Consider the following 22065-nt stretch of genomic DNA (forward strand, 5'->3'; position numbering starts at 1 on the left):
CATTAGCGGATACCGCCACGTTTTTAGCAAAGAAAGAGGGCTTTCTTTCCTGGTTCTCTTCCTGGTTTAGCTGCATTGTTATCCTTTGGTTCAGCTTCAAAGGACTACCATGCTGTGAGTTTTCAGCCAGCAGGCACGATATTCCTCTGACCAGCTTCAGCATGTACCTTCATACGCTTCTTCACTGGCTGTTTCTTCACCAGTGGCAGGTGTATCCTCCTCTAGCCACAGAGTCCTTGGGCTTGGGGGAAAGGGCTCCCTTCCAGTCCTGAGTTCCTTCCTTGTTCATGATGCTTACCCAAGAAGCAAATGATACACTTCCTGCATTTGCTAAATCTACATTGCTTAGAATCTCCTTTTACATTTTTATTTAACCATCTTTTCCGAATTAATAATTCATTTTATTAAATTTTCCCTGTTCTAATTACTGTTATGGATTCTCTCCTCTAACTGGACACTGATGATAGAGTATGTGCCCAGCTGATGGTCTCGCAATTAATTAGGCTGCCCTCAGCCGACTGTTGGTAGGAATGAGTAAACAAGGTACATAAAGACGAAATTCAAGTAGAAAATTTGACATGACCAAAGAGAATTCTATAGGACGATGTTAGGTTAGGTGATTCGAGGACAATATATGCTAGGAAAAAACATCTAGGGCCTTGAGTAGCTCAAGAGGGTGCAGAGATGTTAAATATATATTTCATTTTAGGGTAATTTATAGTGTATAGAAGTGCATGTGCTCACATACATACACACATAATCCAAAATACATAAAATAAAACAATATATGATTTTTTACAAATGTAAATGTTGCCAACTCAATGTTGCCTACTCAATTCAGCCTATAGAGTTTGCGCTAGATAAGTCTGCACTAAATGAGTGCATTTTCACATTTAATGTAATCTGTGGCAGTATCCTCTCAAATATGAAAGTTTATCTTGAGACTATTAATTTTTTTTTTTAATTCTTGGGCTAAAGTCACTAAAAAGACCAACATTCTAAACGTAATTCAGATTTGAGAGAGTTTAAATTTGCTCTGTTGCTAATGACAACACATTTAACATCAGCTACCAGCTTTTATTTTTTATTTATTTTTGCATATATCTTATTAATATTTATTTCATTTTTAAGAATCATAGCAGCAGACAGGACCACAAACATCCAACTGCTACATGCATGACTGCTTTATCGTGACAGCTTCACTCAGACACAGTTGTGTCCCAGTTCTGGACACATTGTCCTTAACCTTAAATGTGCAGCTTCACACATCAGCATTCCCTGCCCTGGCTTTCAACTTGACATCAGTGGATTACTTCTGCAAATCTTTGATTCTCGTAGGACAATTAAAATGTTTTTTCCCATTTTCTTATTTGCATTTTCCCAGAATTTAGGATTTTAAAAATATATAAATTTACCATCAAATGCCTGGAAGGAGTTCCTATATGGAAACACTAAATGATGACAGTTTCTTTAAAAAAAAAAAATTCAGCTTTACTGAAGTATAATTGACAAAACTATATAAGATATTTGAAGGAATCATAGTGATAATTTGATATACATAGTAAAATGACTCCCCCTGTCTAGATAGGTAACACATCCATCCCCTCATATTTATTTATTTGTTTATTTGCTTTTGGCAAGAACATTTAAGCTCTACTCTTGTTGTCATTCAGTTGCTAAGTCTTGTCTAGGCTCTTTGCAGCTCCATCAACTGCAGTAAGCCAGACTTCCCCATTCTTCACCATTTTCCAGAGTTTTCTCAAACTCATTTCCATTGAGTCAGTGATGCCATCCAACCATCTTATCTTCTGTCACCCTCTTATCCTCTTACCCTCAATCTTTCCCAGCATCATAATCTTTTCCAATGAGTCGGCTCTTTGCACCAGGTGGCCAAAGCATTGGAGCTTCAGCAACAATCTATTTTTTTTAGTGAATTTCAATTATTCAATACAGTGTTACCAACTGTAGTCACCATGCTTTACATTAGAGCCTCAGTCTTTATTTGTCTTGTAGCTGAAAGTTTATACCTTTTCACCAACCTCTCTTTATTTTCCACACTGACAACCATTTATCTGTTCCCTGTGGTACGACTTTTTTATGCCACATGAAAATAATACAATGCAATATTTGTCTTTCTCTGTCTGGTTTATTCACTTAATGCCTTCAAGGTCCACCCATGTTGTCAAAATGTCAAAATGCCAAAATTTTATTCTCCCTGTGTGATATATGTACATATATTAATATATATCACATCATATTTCCATATCTTGGCTATTGGAAAAATGGTGAATAAAACAGGAGTGCAGGGAATTCCCTGGTGATCCAGTGGTTAGGACTCAGTGCTTTTACTGCCAGGGTCTGGGTTCAGTCCCTGGTCAGCAAACTAAAGATACCACATGCTACACAGGGTGGCCAAAACAAAACAGAAAAACTAATGTAGATTTCCCTTGGGGATCCTGTTCTCATTTTGGATGTATACCAGACATGGATTACTGAATAATACGGTAGTTTCATTTTTAATTCTTTGAGGAATATCCATACTGTTTTCTATAGCGATTATACTAATTTATAGTTTCAATAATAGTGCATAAAAGTTCCCTTTTCTCCATATCATTAACAACATTTATCTCTTGCCTTTAAAAAAAATTTTGAGGTACAGTTGATGCATATGTTGATGTATATGTTTCATCCATACAACATAATGATTCACAATTTTAAAGTTTATACTCCATTTTAAGTTATCATAAATACTGTCAATATTTCTTGTGATATGCTATACAATATATCCTGATAGCTTAATTATTTTAAGTATTTTAATTACATTGTAGCTTGTATTTCTTAATCTTGTACCCCTATCTTGCCCCTCCTCCTTTCCGTCTCTTCACTGGTTACCACTATTCTGTTCTCTACATCTCTGAGTCTGTTTCTTTTTTGCTATATTCATTAGTTTATTTTATGTTGTAGATTTCACAAATAAGTGGATAAGTGATATCATGCTGTATATCTCTTGTCTTTTTGATGACTGTCATTCTAACCGGTGTGAGGCGATATCTCATTCTGGTTTTGACTTACATTTCCTTGATGATTATTGATGGTGAGTATATTTTCATGCACCTGTTGGTCATTTGCATGTCTTCTTTGAATAAATATCTATTCAGTTTTTATTCCTTATTTAAATTAGATTGTGATTTTTGTTTTGTTTTGTTTTTTTACTATTGAGTTGTGGCAGTTCTTTATATATTTGGGATGCTAACCTCTTAGCAGATACATAATTTGCAAATATTTTCTTCCATTCTGTAGATTACCTTTTCAGCTTATTGATTTATTTTGCTCTGTAGAAGGTTTTGGTTTGATACAGTCAGTCCTGCTTGTTTATTTTTGCTTTTGTGTGGGGTTTAAAAAAAATCATCACTAAGACCAACGTCAAAGGGCTTCTCTCTCATATTTTCTCCTATGAGTTTTATGATTTCAGGTATTATAGTCAAGTCTTTGATCCACTTTGAATTGAAGCTACTAGCTTTCTAAATGTTTCGGTAATCCCAAAGAATGGTCAGAACAGAAGCAGGAGAGCTAGCTTAATCCATTATCACCACTGGAAGAGAGTCACTTCATACATTTTGCCAAAAATCCATGACTGTTTGTCTAAAACCCTCAAGTAGCAAACATTATGTGTCTAGGAAAAGTACATATTTTGATATATATATTTTTTGAGGTGAAATAATTCACTTTGCAAAACGAACAAACAAAAACTTTAACACAGTTCTATTAGCACCAATATTCACTACTCAAAATCTACAACACTGAAAACTTTGATATTTTGGGGTCCTGTACCATTTGCCTTTCTGTTTTAGCTGGTAATAAAACACCAAAGGTAACCATATTAAGAACCATAATTTATATAATATTTTGCTATTCTTTCAACTGTGCTTGGCACAATTCTGTTTCTCTGCACTTGGCTCCACATAGAGGTCAGGTGTTCATTCTCACTGTGTCCCTAATTCATGGGAGCATTTACTAAGACAAGCTGCACAGAAATACAAGCTTTACTGCCAACTAATGTAGAAGTTGAAGGCTTCCCTGGTGGCTCAGACAGTAAAGCATCTGTCTACAATGCGGGAGACCTGGGTTCAATCCCTGGGTCAAGAAGATTCCCTGGAGAAGGAAATGGCAACCCACTCCAGTACTCTTGTCTAGAAAATCCCATGGACGGAGTAGTCTGCACCAGGCTACTCCATCCATGGGGTCGCAAAGAGTCATACATGACTGAGTGACTTCACTTTCACTTAATGTATAAGTTAAAGTTAGAGGGAAAGCACTTAAGGTTTCACATATTAATTTGAAAGAACTTCAAAGATCTACAGTGTTTAATATCAATTATCTCCCAAACTGATAGCTCGGTTGGTAAAGAATCTGCCTGCAATGCAGGAGACCCTGGTTCAATCCCTGGGTTGGGAAGATCTGCTGGAGAAGGGATAGGCTACCCACTCCAGTATTCTTGGGCTTCCCTTGTGGCTCAGCTGGTAAAGAATCCACCTGCAATGCAGAGACCTGGGTTCAATCCCTGGGTTGGGAAGATCCCCTGGAAAAGAGAATGGCTACCCACTTCAGTATTCTGGCCTAGAGAATTCCATGGACTGTATAGTCCATGGGGTCACAAAGAGTTGGACACAACTAAGTGACTTTCACTTTCACCCCTCTTGTATTTGACATCTTCAGCCATCCAAGTTCATCACGTTCTCTGACTGTGAGGTCAGAGAAGTGGCTCTGGGTGTAAGAAAACCATATTTTTGTGACAAAATTGGCATAACTAACTCCTAAGGGAAAGGTAGGCATGTCCCAATAAATGGTATAATTACAGGAATGTAAATTGATGCAGTCACTACAGAAAACAGTATGGATATATATGGAACTTAGAAAGACAGTAACGATAATCCTGTATGCGAGAGAACAAAAGAGACACAGATGTATAGAACAGTCTTTTGGATTCTGTGGGAGAGGGAGAGGGTGGGATGATTTGGGAGAATGGCACTGAAACATGTATAATATCATATATTAAACGAATTGCCAGTCCAGGTTCGATGCAGGATATAGGATCTTGGGGCTGGTGCACTGGCATCCCAGAGGGATGGTACGGGGAGGGAGGTGAGAGGGGGTGTTCAGGATGGAGAACACATGTACACCCATGGTGGATTCATGTTGATATATGGAAAGACCAATACAATATGGTAAAGTAATTAGCCTCCAATTAAAATAAACAAATTTAAATTTTAAAAAAAGAAACCTTGCTCCTGAAAAGAAAAAAAAAAAAAAAAGAAAACAGTATGGAGGTTCCTCAAAAAACTAAAAAGAGTTGCCATATGATTCAGCCATCCCACTTATGAAAATATATCTGGAAAAAAGCAAATACTCTAATTTTAAAAGACAAATGCACCCCAATGTTCATATCAGCATTATTTAGAATAACCAAGACATGGAAACATCCCACATGTCTGTCAAGAGAAAACTGGCTTAAGAAGATGTGACATACACACACACACACACACACACACACACATACACACACACACACAATGGGGTAGTACTCAGCCACACACACACACAAAAAGAAATATCACCATTTATGTCAACAGGGATGGACCTAGAGAATCTTATACTTAAGTATAAAGTGAAGTAAGTCAGAAAGAAAGACAAATACTGCATCATATCACTTATATGTGGAATCTAAGCAATAATACAAATGCATGTATATACAAAACAGAAACAGATTCACAGACATAGAAAACAAACTTAAGGTTACCAAAGGGAAGGTGGGGGAAGGATAAATGAAGACTATATGATTAACAGATAAAAACTACTATACATGCCATAGATAAGCAATGAGGATTTACTGTATAGCTCAGGGTACTATATTCAATATCTTATAATAACCTATAATGGAAAATAATCTGAAAACAAAGTAACTGAATCATTAGGCTATACACCTGAAACTAACACAATATTGTAAATTAACTCTAGTATAGTTCAAAAAAACTGGCCAATCTTGTTTATGACTATCTGTAAGAAAGGAAAACCTTCAGTTTTAAACCCATGTTTATCCAGATGGAAAACATCCATGCTTGTCATCCTTCCCCATGGGGTATCAGATAAAAGGAAGAAACTGGGGAGGATGACATGATGGAGGATGGCCAGGCAAAGCCTGGGACAAGGGCATCTCCTCTAATTCTCATTCTCTGACAGCAAGAAAGGTGGATGAAAAATTATTTATACAAAAAATTTCTATAGTACAGCACTACAGCTAGCAGTAGAAGTTGCTGCAAGTAGACTAATAAAATTCTTATGCTCAACCAAGAATTTAGTGATGATTGGTCTAGTGTACTGATTTCTAACCCAACAGACCAATCTCCCTCTTCTACTGGTCTCATTTTAAAGAAAAATAAAGACCAGTTCCATAGAATTCAAGTGATAAGATTCTAGTTTTTTTAGATTGATTTATATGTATCTATTATAAATGAGGACTGTTTGTTGCTGTTCAGATGCTAAGTCGTGTCTGACTTTTTGCAGCCCCATGGATTGCAGCACACCAGTCCTCCCTGTCCTTCACTACCTTCCAGAGTTTGCTCAGATTCATTTCCATTGAGTTGGTGATGCTATCTAACCATCTCATCCTCTGCCACCTGTACTGTATTTATTGATATGACCAGTATGACCAGAAATCCACCTTATTCAATGGCAGTAGAAGGTTTCCACTTGTAACACTGATCATGACCACAACCTGTAAGAAGCATTTATCTATGAAACTGTACAGACGTATGGAAGTCAAGTAGGGGTTTTAATCTTAGAAAGTGCTTCTCAGTAATATAATTACTTTATTTAAACAATTGTTTGCCACACTGTAGCTGGGTAGAAAGCTTTGAAAATAATATAAAATATAAAGAGTTAATCTGACCACTTAAGTTACAATGGTACACCATTCTACAGGTAGATTAACAGCCTTAACTCTCCATGTATGGGGGCAGACTAAACAGGCGTGGGGCTTCCCTGGTAGCTCAGATGGTAAAGAATCCGCCTGCAATGAGGGAGACCTGGGTTAGAGCCCTGGGTTGGGAAGATACCCTGGAGGAGGGCATGGCAACCCACTTTCGTATTCTTGCCTGGAGAATCCCCATGGACAGAGGAGCCTAGTAGGTTACAGTCCGTGGGGTTGCAAAGAGTTGGATATGACTGAGTGACTAAGCACAGCAAACAGGCAAAACAGGCATGAGACAGATACATAATCTATAACACTAAAAATATGTGTTTATTTTGAATTATCTCCCATACTTCCCATTATACAAAGTAAAAATATTATGCAAAACTTACCATGTCTGTATCTGAGACAGGGCCAAAACTGGTCACATAGATGTTAGTGAAGACTTCGGTAATACTGTCTGGTATGAGAAAAAGAGATTGAATATAGATATTACATTATGAGAACCAGAGGCGAGAAAAGGGGTCAAGAGCATGGCATGGTGAGAAAGTTCTGTGATAATCGGGAATATTGCTGTTTGCTTTCTTTTCAACGTTCACAACCAACAAATATAGCTATATGGCTTAATTACTCCCTAGGGTCTCACAGTCCTAAATGCTAAATACCCAGAAAAATTATGAAATTCTTTTTGGAAACTATACCTGACTGGAGCCTTTTGTTTTGAGCTCAGAATGATTTCTCAGAAACTATCTTAAATGTACCAGTATAGAAAATAAAATACACTTACTATCTTTACTGCTTGATACAGTCCTAAAGTTGATCATTAAACCAAATATTTCAGATAGTATTTCATGATGGTAGATTTAGTTTGTAGACTGTAAACTACTGTATCTTCTCAATAACGTACAAACACATTGCTAATCACTATAAGTAAACATAATTCATATTAATATAAAAAGGTTTATCATTCAGTGACACAAAAAAGCAAATAACATTCATTAATCACAAGGATTACTTCCAAAAAAGATTGCTTTTAAATGTATTTAAGAATGCCTGAACTGCTAAAATTGAATTAGATTTGGAAGTTATGTAACTTATAAAGTGTAGCATAATTAACTGGATTGCTCTGCTAAACAGGTGATTTAGATTTTTGATTTTCAAATAAGCCAAATGGCGATGGGGGAAAGCTCAAAGTGAAAAAAAAATCAAAAATAAAGCCCTTTCAATATTCTTATAAGAAAAAAAATAACATCATTAATTTCTACCATCATGAACTTAATGCACAACTGCTAAGTGACAAATGTGTAATTCTACACAAACAATATCACAAAATATTTTAACATTATACTGGACATTAATTCACAACCATAAGACAGCAAACTAAGTTTAGGATAGAGTACCTACTAAAGCAAAAGTAAAAGAATTTTGAAATAACAGAGTAGACTGTTTACTCTTCAAAGACCTTAAAATATAATAAACTGCATGACAAATCTGTGAGATAGAGTCTCTGCTATCATCCCAATACACTTGAACACTGACATATGGAAAGTTAAGGAAATGTGCCCCAAGACCCACACTCTGTAGAGTAGACAGAGTCAGGTTTAGGACCCATGCAATCTGGCTCCTGAGCACAGAAGGTAAACAAAGTATTGGATCTCAGTCAAGAATTAATTTAAAACTGTTTTCTTATTAATGACATATTCTACTCTCCACAATACTCTGTGCCAAAGCCTAGTATGGTGTTCCAAATAAATATATTCATTCAACTTTGTTATTTTATATACTATTTTATTCCAAAAAAAATGGTACTCATGAAATTTTGTTTTGAAACTCATCTATAAAGTTAATTCTCAGCTGCCACCTGCCCCCAAATATCTGTACAGCGTCTGTTCCATAGCTATACAATTTGTGCAGTCACATAGGTCTCTGTGCTCAGAAGAGTCCTGTACTTGGTCTAATGTTCTCTTTCCACTTCCCTGAAATTCTTAATTATGTTCTGAATAAAGCACGATACATTCTCATCCTGGACTGGGTCTCACAACTTAAATAGCTGGTCCTGAGTCTGACTTATATATGTTTTTTCCTCTTACTTACACCAAATCAATCATACTCTCACATTTACTCAAACAACTGAATAAAATTTTTGTCATTATAGAAATTGACTTAATGTTCCAGAGGAGAGAAATTAAAATGTTAAGGTAGTCTTCACCCAAATATACGCAAATGGAAGTATTCTCCTCAGTCTGGAGTTGTTAAGTTAGAAAAGAGTGATGATAAAAATACATGAAAATATTCATGCTAAGAATATGAAAGAATACCTACTTACACACCACATGACAAGTAAAAAGAAAGGTAGAATATGGTCATCCTAAAAAATGCAATGAGGTGCCAATTAAGAATCTAAAGAGAAAAAAATAAGATTACCCTCAAAGCTCTAAGCAGTAGGAGAAACACCTCAAGAAACAGAACAGAGGTATGCAAAGTTGCCCTAAAGAAAATGATTTCAAAGTTTGTTGACTTCATAAACACAGTTAAAGAACTTACACATTGCAAGGGATATTCTCCTGTTATGCATATTCAAAAAAAAAGCAGAGGAAAATAAAGTGTCCTGAAAACTAGAGATTAGTCTTCAAATGCAACTTACACCCCTGTGAAGAAATGAGTTATGCAGTCACTGCTGCTAAGAAATCCACTAATCTGAGATATGGAATAGTAACTGAAGTTAGACACCTGGGAGCCATCAGTAAAATAAAAAAATGTGTGCAGTGACCAGTTTGGAGAGAGGGAATTTCTACAAGAGGAAAAGGCTGGAGTGATTTTATACACTCTTTGAGAAGCTTGATTGTGAAAGAGAAGGGGACTCTAGCAACAGGAGAAGGTGGGGGTAGGGGAGAGAAAGTTTTTTGCTTGCTGGTTTAAGGTAGAAGATAGTTAAGTATCTGCCAATGCAGACAGAAGGGACTAAGGGAGCGGCTGAATTTTTAGGAGACAAGATCAATAAAAGAGAAATATTCCTGAGTAAGCATGTAATGCATTCACTAAAAAGGCTCACAATATATACATGGAGGGAAGGAGGAGGGACTATCCTTAATTATGTCAAGTGAGAAGAGTTGAAATAAATGGAAGTAGGTTTTCAGGTCTAGAGGCAGGAAAGTTCCTGGAGAGGAGAGAAATTCTGAGTTACATGCAAAATATCGGTTCCATCACTTTTACTAAAATAAATGATGATTCCAAGTCAAAAGTTTGATAGTTTAAATAATTATATTAACAACATTTACAATAGTATACATCCATAGAAGACCAAGGGAGCATCTGTTGCCAGCCTTTTGTCCATATCCCCTTGACAATCATGATTCCTCGCCATGCTGGGATGTTCTGCTGTAAGCTCCTGTGATTCTCTCCTTGAGGGCTTTTCCTGGCTGCACAAGGCAGAAAGGAATTGCAGAAAAGTCTGTGCTCCTGGGAACAGCCATCAAAAAATGACTGATGAGTTGGAGGAAATATAACTCAACTTTATCTTTCTCTCAATGGACACAACTCTCAAGCATGCTCTACACCATTTCCCAGATGACCTCCATGGGGTGAAACTCCAGCTGTGCTCAGCAGTAACCTGCTCATGATGATACCATGCTTTGGCTGTCCTCCCTGGACATTTTGTCCTTCTTCAGCTAGTGCCTGTTGATATCACTTCCCAAATGATTGTGTACCAAATATCATTCACTTGCTCTAAGAAGAAAGGATAATAATAATTAAGGACTTGGGAAATAAATTAGTTGTATTAAAAGATATTAATTAATTGGAGCTAATCATCCAAACAATAGGCTCTACTGTCTTCACCCCTGCAATTTTGATATTAATGGTAATATTAAGTAGTATGTGAGCTCACAATACAAAGAGTACAATCAAACTGTAGATGAAATCTCTTCAGAAAGGTCAAGATGTTAATAATTTTGCTCACCATGTAGCATAAATAGACTGTCATGCACATATTTTAAGACAAGTTAGACATTGCTGTGTTTTGCTTTACTCTCAGAAACAACAAAGACATTGTGCTTCCTGGGATTATTCCCAAAACACCTACATGTGCCATTTGTCATCAGTCAAGTTTGTTCAAGTCAACAAATACTTTCTAAGTTATTTTTGTTTACATGGCACTCAGTGTTCCTATTAAAAGTTAGAAACTTGGAATCTGATATTATTTGTCACCATTCTACCACAAAAGAATTGCTGTTCCTTACCCCAAATCTTCCTCCAAGTAGACACTCAACACGTTTGATAAATACAGTGCCCATAAAATCAGAAACAGTTAAGAATAATAAAATCAGTATGAACTGTGTTTTCATACAATCACTTTTCACGGTAGTTCTAAGTTTTGGTCTTTGATTCCTTGTGATGATTTGGAAACATGAAACATAAACATACATTGAATACATGAAATTTCCTCTCAGTATGAAATTCCTGATGCTTTTAAGTTTTTATATATTCTGTTTGTTCTTCTAGTTTGTTTATCTATCTTTTTTATGCTATAATTATACTTTAATTTTTTTTTTAATTTTATTTTTTTACTTTACAATACTGTATTGGTTTTGCCTACATTGACATGAATCCACCACAGGTGTACATGAGTTCCCAACCCTGAACCCTCCTCCCATCACCCTCCCTGTATCGTCTCTCTGGGTCATCCCAGTGCACCAGCCCAAAGCACCCTGTATCCTGTATCGAACCTAGACTAGCAATTCATTTCTCACATGATAGTATACATGTTTCAATGCATTCTCCCAAATCATCCCACCCTCTTCCTCTCCCACAGAGTCCAAAATCTGTTCTTTACATCTGTGTCTCTTTTGCTGTCTCACATATAGGGTTATCACTACCATCTTTCTAAATTTCATATATATGTTTTAGTATACTGTATTGGTGTTTTTCTTTCTGGCTTACTTCACTCTGTATAATCGGCTCCAGTTTCATCCACCTCATTAGAACTGATTCAAATATATTCTTTTTAATGGCTGAGTAATACTCTATTGTGTATATGTACCACAGCTTTCTTATCCATTCAACTGCTGATGGACATCTAGGTTGCTTCCATGTCCTGGATATTATAAAGAGTGCTGTGATGAACACTGGGGTACACGTGTCTCTTTCAATTCTGGTTTCCTCGGTGTGTATGCCCAGCAGTGGGATTGCTGGGTCATAAGGCAGTTCTATTTCCAGTTTTTTAAGGAATTCCACACTGTTCTCCATAGTGGTTGTACTAGTTTGCACTCCCACCAACAGTGTAAGAGGGTTCCCTTTTCTCCACACCTTCTCCAGCATTTATTGCTTGCAGACCCTTGGATCACAGCCATTCTGACTGGTGTGAAATGGCACCTCATTGTGGTCTTGATTTGCATTTCTCTGATAATGAGCGATGTTGAGCATCTTTTCATGTGTTTGTTAGCCATCTGTATGTCTTCTTTGAAGAAATGTCTATTTAGTTCTTTGGCCCATTTTTTGATTGGGTCATTCATTTTTCTGGAATTGAGCTGTATACATTGCTTGTATATTTTTGAGATTAGTTGTCAGTTGCTTCATTTGCTATTATTTTCTTCCATTCAGAAGGCTGTCTTTTCACCTTGCTTATAGTTTCCTTTGTTGTGCAGAAGCTTTTAACTTTAATTAGATCCCATTTGTTTATTTTTGCTTTTATTTCCAGTATTCTGGGAGGTGGCTCATAGAGGATCCTGCTGTGATTTATGTCAGAGAGTGTTTTGCCTATGTTCTCCGCTAGGAGTTTTATAGTTTCTGGTCTTACACTTAGATCTTTAATCTATTTTGAATTTATTTTTGTGAATGGTGTTAGAAAGTGTTCTAGTTTCATTCTTTTACAAGTGGTTGACCAGTTTTCCCAGCACCACTTGTTAAAGAGATTGTCTTTAATCCATTGTATATTCTTGCCTCCTTTGTCGAAGATAAGGTGTCCATAGGTGTGTGGATTTATTTCTGGGCTTTCTATTTTGTTCCATTGATCTATATTTCTGTCTTTGTGCCAGTACCATACTGTCTTGATGACTGTGGCTTTGTAGTAGAGCCTGAAGTCAGGCAGGTTGATTCCTCCAGTTCCATTCTTCTTTCTCAAGATTTCTTTGGCTATTTGAGGTTTTTTTGTATTTCCATACAAACTGTGAAATTATTTGTTCCAGTTCTGTGAAAATACTGCTGGTAGCTTTTCTTGCCTGGAGAATCTCAGGAATGGGGGAGCCTCATGGGCTGCCATCTATGGGGTCGTGCAGAGTCGGACACGACTGAAGTGACTTAGCAGCAGCAGCTTGATAGGGATTGCATTGAATCTGTAGATTGCTTTGGGTAGTATACTAATTTTCACTATATTGATTCTTTGAATCCATGAACATGGTATGTTTCTCCATCTATTAGTGTCCTCTTTGATTTCTTTCATCAGTGTTTTATAGTTTTCTATATATAGGTCTTTAGTTTCTTTAGGTAGATTCATTCCCAAGTATTTTATTCTTTTCATTTCAATGGTGAATGGAATTGTTTCCTTAATTTCTTTTTCTGCTTTCTCATTATTAGTGTATAGGAATGCAAGGGAGTTCTGTGTTGATTTAATATCCTGCAACTTTATTATATTCATTGATTAGCTCTAGTAATTTTCTGGTGGAGTCTCCAGGGTTTCCTATGTAGAGGATCATGTCATCTGCAAACAGTGAGAGTTTTACTTCTTCTTTTCCAATTTTGATTCCTTTTATTTCTTTCTCTGCTCTGATTGCTGTGGCCAAAACTTCCAAAACTGTGTTGAATAGTAGTGGTGGGAGTGGGCACCCTGTCTTGTTCCTGACTTTAGGGGAAATGCTTTCAATTTTTCACCATTGAGAATAATGTTTGCTGTGGGTTTGTCATATATAGCTTTTATTATGTTGACGTATGTTCCTTCTATTCCTGCTTTCTGGAGAGTTTTTACCATAAATGGATGTTGAATTTTGTCAAAGGCTTTCTCTGCATCTATTGAGATAATCATATGGCTTTTATTTATCAATTTGTTAATGTGGTGAATTTCATTGATTGATTTGCAGATATTGAAGAATCCTTGCATCCCTGGGATAAAGCCCATTTGGTCATGGTGTATGATCTTTTTAATTCTGATTGTTAGAATTTTGTTAAGGATTTTTGCATCTATGTTCATCACTGATATTGGCCTGTAGTTTTCTTTTTTTGTGGCATCTTTGTCAGGTTTTGGAATTAGGGTGATGATGGCCTCAGAGAATGAGTTTGGAAGTTTACCTTCCTTTGCAATTTTCTGGAAGAGTTTGAGTAGGATAGGTGTTAGCTCTTCTCTAAATTTTTGGTAGAATTCAGCTGTGAAGCCATCTGGACCTGGGCTTTTGTTTGCTGGAAGATTTCTGATTACAGTTTCAATTTCTGTGCTTGTGATGGATCTGTTAAGATTTTCTATTTCTTCCTGGTTCAGTTTTGGAAAGTTGTTCTTTTCTAAGAATCTGTCCATTTCTTCCATGTTGTCCATTTTATTGGCATATAAATGTTGATAGTAGTCTCTTATGATCCTTTGTATTTCTGTGTTGTCTGTTGTGATCTCTCCATTTCCATTTCTAATTTTATTGATGTGATTTTTCTCCCTTTGTTTCTTGATGAGTCTGGCTAATGGTTTGTCAATTTTATTTATCCTTTCAAAGAACCAGCTTTTGGCTTTGTTGATTTTTGCTATGGTCTCTTTTGTTTCTTTTGCATTTATTTCTGCCCTAATTTTTAAGATTTCTTTCCTTTTACTAACCCTGGGGTTCTCCATTTCTTCCTTTTCTAGTTGCTTTAGGTGTAGAGTTACGTTATTTATTTGACTTTTTTCTTGTTTCTTGAGGTATGCCTGTATTGCCATGAACTTTCCCCTTAACACTGCTTTTATAGTGTCCCACAGGCTTTGGGTTGTTGTGTTTTCATTTTCATTCATTTCTATGCATATTCTTATTTCTTTTTTGATTTATTCTGTGATTCATTGGTTTTTCAGAAGCATGTTATTCAGCCTCCATATGTTGGAATTTTTAAGTTTTTCCCCTGTAATTGAGATCTAATCTTAATGCATTATGGTCAGAAAAGATGCTTGGAATGATTTCAATTGTTTTGAATTTATCAAGGCTAGATTTATGGCCCAGGATGTGATCTATCCTGGAGTAGGTTCCATGAGCACTTGAGAAAAAGGTGAAATTCATTGTTTTAGGGTGAAATGTCCTATAGATATCAATTAGGTCCAACTGGTCTATTGTATCATTTAAAGCTTGTGTTTCTTTGTTAATTTTCTCTTTAGTTAATCTGTCCATAGGTGTGAGTGGGGTATTAAAGTCTCCCACTATTATTGTGTTATTGTTGATTTCCCCTTTCATACTTGTTAGCATTTGTCTTACATATTGCGGTGCTCCTATGTTGGGTGCATATATATTTATAATTGTTATATCTTCTTCTTGGATTGATCCTTTGATCATTATGTAGTGGCCTTCTTTGTCTCTTTTCACAGCCTTTGTTTTAAAGTCTATTTTATCTGATATGAGTATTGCTACTCCTGCTTTCTTTTGGTCTCTATTTGCATGGAATGTCTTTTTCCAGCCCTTTACTTTCAGTCTGTATGTGTCCCTTGTTTTGAGGTAGGTCTCTTGTAGACAACATATATAGGGGTCTTGTTTTTGTTTCCATTCAGCCAGCCTTTGTCTTTTGGTTGGGGCATTCAACCCATTTACATTTAAGGTAATTATTAAGTATGATCCTGTTGCCGTTTACTTTATTGTCTTGGGTTCCGGTTTATACACCCTTTGTGTGTTTCCTGTCTAGAGAATATCCTTTAGCAATTGTTGGAGAGCTGGTTTGGTGGTGCTGAACTCTCTCAGCTTTTGCTTGTCTGTAAAGCTTTTGATTTCTCCTTCATATTTGAATGAGATCCTTGCTGGGTACAGTAATCTGGGCTGTAGGTTATTTTCTTTCATCACTTTAAGTATGTCTTGCCATTCCCTCCTGGCCTGAAGAGTTTCTATGGAAAGGTCAGGTATTATCCTTATGGGAATCCCCTTGTGTGTTATTTGTTGTTTTCCCCTTGCTGCTTTTAATATTTGTTCTTTGTGTTTGATCTTTGTTAATTTGATTAATACGTGTCTTGGGGTGTTTCACCTTGGGTTTATCCTGTTTGGGACTCTGGATTTCTTGGACTTGGGTGATTATTTCCTTCCCCATTTTAGGGAAGTTTTCAACTACTATCTCCTCAAGTATTTTCTCATGGTCTTTCTTTTTGTCTTCTTCTTCTGGAACTCCTATAATTCGAATGTTGGAGAGTTTCATATTTTCCTGGAGTTCTCTGAGATTGTCCTCATTTCTTTTAATCCGTTTTTCTTTTTTCCTCTCTGATTCATTTATTTCTACCATTCTATCTTCTATTTCACTAATCTTATCTTCTGCCTCCATTATTCTACTATTTGTTGCCTCCAGAGTGTTTCTGATTTCATTTATTGCATTATTCATTATATATTGACTCTTTTTTATTTCTTCTAGGTCCTTGTTAAACCTTTCTTGCATGTTCTCAATCCTTGTCTCCAGAATATTTATCTGTGATTCCATTTTGATTTCAAGATTTTGGATCATTTTCAGTATCATTATTCAGAATTCTTTATCAGGTTGATTCCCTATCTCTTCCTCTTTTGTTTGGTTTGGTGGCCATTTATCCTGTTCCTTTACCTGCTGGGTATTCCTCTGTCTCTTCATCTTGGTTTTACTATGTTTGAGGTGGCCTTTCTGTATTCTGTCAGTTTGTGGAGTTCTCTTTATTATGGAGTTTCCTCACTGTGGATGGGGTTGTATTAGTGGCTTGTCAAGGTTTCTTGGTTAGGGAAATTTGTGTCAGAGTTCTGGTGGGTGGAGCTGGATTTCTTCTCTCTGGAGTGCAATGAAGTGTCCAGTAATGAGTTATGAGATGTCAATGGTTTTGGAGTAACTTGAGCTGCCTGTATATTGAAGTTCAGGGGTGTGCTCCTGTGTTCCTGTGTTCCTGTGTGGTATGTCTTGCCCTGGAACTTGTTGGCCCTTGGGTGGTGCTTGGTTTCAGTGTAGGTATGGAGGTGTTTGATGAGCTCCTATCAATTAATGTTCCCTGGAGTCAGGAGTTCTCTGACATTCTCAGGATTTGGACTTAAGCCTCCTGCTTCTGGTTTTCAGTTTTATTTTTACAGTAGCTTCAAGACTTCTCCATCTATACAGAACCAATGATAAAACATCTAGGTTAGAAATGAAAAGTTTCTCCACATTGAGAGACACTCAGAGAGGCTCAGAGTTACATGGAGAAGAGAAGAGGGAGGGGGGAGTTAGAGATGAGTGGAATGAGATGAGGTGGGATCAGAAGAGGAGAGAGCAAGCTAGGCAGTAATCACTTCCTTATGTGTGCTCCACTGTCTGGACCGCTCAGAGATGTTCATGGAGTTATACAGAGAAGAGGAGAGTGAGAAAGGAGACAGAGGTGGCCAGGAGGATAAAAGAGAAAAATGAAAAGGCGAGAGACAGATCCAGCCAGTAACCAGTTCCCTACGTGTTCTCCACCATCTGGAAAACATAGAGATTCATGGAGTTGGGTAGAGAAGAGAAGGGGGAAGGAGGAGACAGAGGCAACCTGGTGGAGAAAAAAAGAGTCCAAAGGAGGAGAGAGTGGTCAAGCCAGTAATCTCACTCTCAAGTAAAAATGGGTACTGAAGATTGGGTTTTTAAAGGTACAAAATTGATAACAAATACCAAAAAGCAAAGATTAAAAATCTAGAGTAGAATCTGGATTTTCAAAAATACAATATTAAAGAAAAGACAAAGAAGAAGAAAGAAAAAAAAAAAAAGTCACATGAATTATTTAAACAAAACCTCAACAACCACACGAAAAATATATATTGCGTTTGCTTTAAGAACTTAAAAATTTAAAAAATGTTAAAATAAAATTTAAAAAAAGAAGAAAAAGAAAAGAAGAAAAAAACAAAATGAAACAAAAAGAATGATCATAAAAATAGTCAAGGTAAATCTGGGACTTTTCTCTGGTGTTGTTGTGGGCAGTGTGGGGTCAGTTCATTTTCGGATCGTTCCCTGGCTTATATTTCTTAAGATCTATACTTCCAAGGCAGTTCCCTCTGTTTTAACTTCTTCTGTTTGCTGGTCTCTTCAGTGTCTGTTTTCTGCCTTTACACAAGGGGGACAGTGGTGGACACTTTTTTTTTAGGCTCACTTGTTCAGTCGCACTGTGGGGAGGGAGGGATGCTGCAAACAAATAACACTGGCATGTGCTCACAGTGTCTCAGCCCTGCTGGGCCTGTCGCCGCTCATGGCACACACCACTCAGGCTCTAGGTTGCTCCGCCAGGAACCATCTGAGGCCAGCCCTAGGCTGCATGCACCTCCCCAGTCTAAGCCGCTCAAGCTCAGGCACTCACATAGTCCTCAAAGGCGCAGACTCAGTTGGGCCTGTGTTTTGTGCCCTTCCCAGGTCCGAGCAGCTTGGGAATTTGGCGAGCGCAGTCGCTGCGACTTATCGCCTTTCCTGTCCCTGCTGCTCAGTTTTCTGGGTGTACAACTGGCGCCCCCTATTAGCCCCTTATTAGGTGACTGTCCAGAACCCCAAGAATTCTTAGTTAGCAAAGAAGCTTGCTTGCAGTTTGGAAGGTTTTCTGGGGCTGCGATTGCCCCCCTTCCAGCCCTTCTGGCTCTGGCTGCCTGTCACCGGAGGGGGATGGTCTGCAGCGGGCTAATTATTCTGTCCTTTGTTCTGTGCGCAGTCCTGGTGGTGTCTTATGCTAGAGCTTTTCACGCAGTAGCTATCCCACAATCTGGTTGGCTAGCCCAAGTTAGTTCACTCTGGTTATGCTCAGAGCATTCTGGCCCGATTCTTAAAAAGCACTGCAGCCCACGCCTTCCTGCCCAGGCCCCGCTTGCTAGTGGTGGATGCAGGTGTCTGCACTGCTTCTCCGCTGGGGGAGTTACCGTTGGGCTCATAATCTGTTGCTTTTAATTATTTATTTATTTTTCCTCCCTGTTATGTTGCCCTCTGTGCTTCTAAGGCTTGCCACAGACTCGGCCGTGAGAATGTTTCCTGGTGTTTGGAAACTTCTCTCTTTTTAAGACTCCCTTCCCAGGATGGAGCTCCCTCCCTACCTCTTTTCTCTTTTTTCCATCTTTTATATTTTTCCTACCTGTATTTGAAGACAATGATCTGCTTTTCTGGGTGCCTGATGTCCTCTGCCAGCATTCAGAAGTTGTTTTGTGAAGTTTACTCAGCACTGAAATGTTCTTTTGATGAATTTGTGTGGGAGAAAGTGGTCCCCCGTCCTATTCCTCCGCCATCTTAGGACTGCCCCATATCTTTTATTTTTATTTATCTTTTATCTTTTATTTTTCCTCCTAATGAAAACGCATTGATTTAGAAAGTATAGCCCATCTGGGGATCCCAAACAAGAATCAAAGGCTTCCCTGGTGGCTCAGATGGTAAAGAATCTGCCTGCAATATGGGAGACCCGGGTTTGATCCCCGTGTCAGGAAGATCCCCTAGAGAAGGGTATGGCTACCCACTCCAATTTTCTTGCCTGGAGAATTCCAAGGACAAAGAAGCTTGGAGGGCTACAGTCCATGGGATTACAAAGAGTCAGACATGACTGAGAGTCTAACATTAGCACACTTAAACAAGATTAAGTTGTCTGCATGTTTATGGCCAGGATACAAAGTCCTCAAAGGATAAATTAAACGTAACCCATCATGACAGTCACTGATTATGGGTTTCAAATCAATCTGATTTTGATATCACTGGAGAGTTTATCTATCTTCAACAGGATTTGGGACTGTTCTGGTCCTTAGAACCATTGGCAGGTAGACGATTTGTCTCTCTCTTTGAAATGTCTTCTTTTGATATGTTAGGATACAGCTTAGTTTTGTGAGGAAGCTGAAGACATTCTTCTCTCCCCAAAGCACTAGTAAAGCAAATCGAACAAAAAAAGGAAGAGGAGAATGAATGCACATTGATTCTCATGGATTTAGTGGGACCGTTTGGTTCAATTAACAAAGAGCTACTCGGGGTTTACTAAGTACAGTCAGGAGACATTCCCTGCCTGAGAGACAAGGGAGACAATGTTTCCAAAGAGAGGCTGTTAGTGGTATCAGGAGCAATTTATGTTCCTCGAGGTAATGTTTCATCAAGTCATGGCCCCATGCTCAGTTTGGGACTCTGACAAGGGAAAAAACGAAGAATTCTCGAAATTCTCACTTCTGCTATTACATGTTAGATTCTCTTATGAGGATATTCTATTGCCCCATCCCATACCAAGTTGTTAAGAATGGCATCCAGAGCACATCAGATTCCCTAGAACCCTAAGAGGTCAAAGTGCAGCCTGGGCACAGGTTATTAGAGATCTAGTGTCCCAGGGTTAGTTAGAAACATGGAGATTATTAATCACCATCCCTATTTGACTCTATTTCCAACTCTAAATGACTCTATTTCCTACAGTTCTTGACTTTTTCTCCCTTCTCTAAATTGTTCTCTAAGAACTAATAGAAACCAGCTTACCAACTAAGTTATGAGAATTTATAAACTATGCTGATATAAGTTTACATTTTGTTATGACCAATCTAGATAGTATATTCAAAAGCAGAGACATTACTTTGCTGACTAAGGTCCGTCTAGTCAAGGCTATGGTTTTTCCTGTGGTCATGTATGGATGTGAGAGTAGGACTGTGAAGAAGGCTGAGCACCGAAGAATTGATGCTTTTGAACTGTGGTGTTGGAGAAGACTCTTGAGAGTCCCTTGGACTGCAAGGAGATCCAACCAGTCCATTCTAAAGGAGATCAACCCTGGGATTTCTTTGGAAGGAATGATGCTAAAGCTGAAGCTCCAGTACTTTGGCCACCTCATGTGAAGAGTTGATTCATTGGAAAAGACTTTGATGCTGGGAGGGATTGGGGGCAGGAGGAGAAGGGGACGACCGAGGATGAGATGGCTGGATGGCATCACGGACTCGATAGACATGAGTCTGAGTGAACTCCGGGATTTTGGTGATGGACAGGCAGGCCTGGTGTGCTGCGATTCATGGGGTCACAAAGAGTCAGACACGACTGAGCGACTGAACTGAACTGAACTGAATACATATTAAAAAATAAATATTCTCATGCACAATATATAATGGGAACTCCCCAGTGACTCAGAATGGATTCTTTAGAATCCACCTGCATTGCACGAGCTTCAGGAAATGCAAGTTTGATCCCTGGGTCAGGAAGATTGGGACTAACAACCCACTCCAGTATTCCCACCTGGAGAATTCCATGGACAGAGGAGCCTGGCGGGATACAGTCCTTGGGACTGCAAAGAGACATGACTGAAGCAACTGAGAATGCATGTAAGCCAACATATAATAAGGATAAACTTTTACCTTTTTAACATAAAGAATTATTTTATAAATCAACATAAATGGAGTATTCTTAATGCATTAAGGACTACAAATCATATATATGTATACATATATATATATATTTCTAATACAAGGGATTCCAAGAATTTCCCTATTCATTTTCTTTACTATAAAATAAGGTGCTTAAGTTAAAGTATGCTAGTTGATTTTTTCTTTAATGACCTTTTCACCATCCTCACAGAACACTGCTGTGGACAGTGATATTTTCATTTACTCTGCAGAATAATTTTGCAGTTCTTTTTTTTACTACTGTGTAGAAAGAAAGTATTTAAATGTAATAGAAGTACAGACATTGAAAATATAATTTCAAAGGCTCATGTAGGCCATGGCTTCAAATATTCAAAAATCTGCTTCCTCTGTTTCTAGACTTGGTAAAAGTCACCATCATTTTGTCAGCTGTCAAGCTTATAGTCTTAGTCTGAACTTCTTCCTCATATTCAGCATTTTATTGCTGACCAGGTTCTGCTGACTCTATTTCCGACAGTTCTTGACTTTTCCTCCCCTCTCCATCCTCACTGGCAATGACATTTGGAATGGCCTCTTCTAGCTTTACTGCTTCTAGTCTCACCAACTCCTATATAGCCTCCATGATACTACTAGTGAAAAAATATGTGATGTCTCTTCTCTGAT

At 37.8% G+C, this 22065-nt stretch overlaps 1 protein-coding gene across 3 annotated transcripts in view; it reads right to left on the minus strand.

The window, feature by feature from the left end:
• Nucleotides 1–22065, minus strand: part of GABRA2 (gamma-aminobutyric acid type A receptor subunit alpha2) — a 156540-nt gene that overhangs the window by 85627 nt on the left and 48848 nt on the right. For all 3 annotated transcript variants that reach the window (XM_068975088.1, XM_068975087.1, XM_068975086.1), the window contains exon 3: nt 7360–7427. In XM_068975088.1, the coding sequence (XP_068831189.1) occupies nt 7360–7427 (68 nt within the window). The remainder of the gene's footprint in view (nt 1–7359; nt 7428–22065) is intronic.

Source organism: Capricornis sumatraensis, chromosome 7, assembly GCF_032405125.1.
Source record: "Capricornis sumatraensis isolate serow.1 chromosome 7, serow.2, whole genome shotgun sequence".
Classification (NCBI taxonomy): Eukaryota; Metazoa; Chordata; class Mammalia; order Artiodactyla; family Bovidae; genus Capricornis; species Capricornis sumatraensis.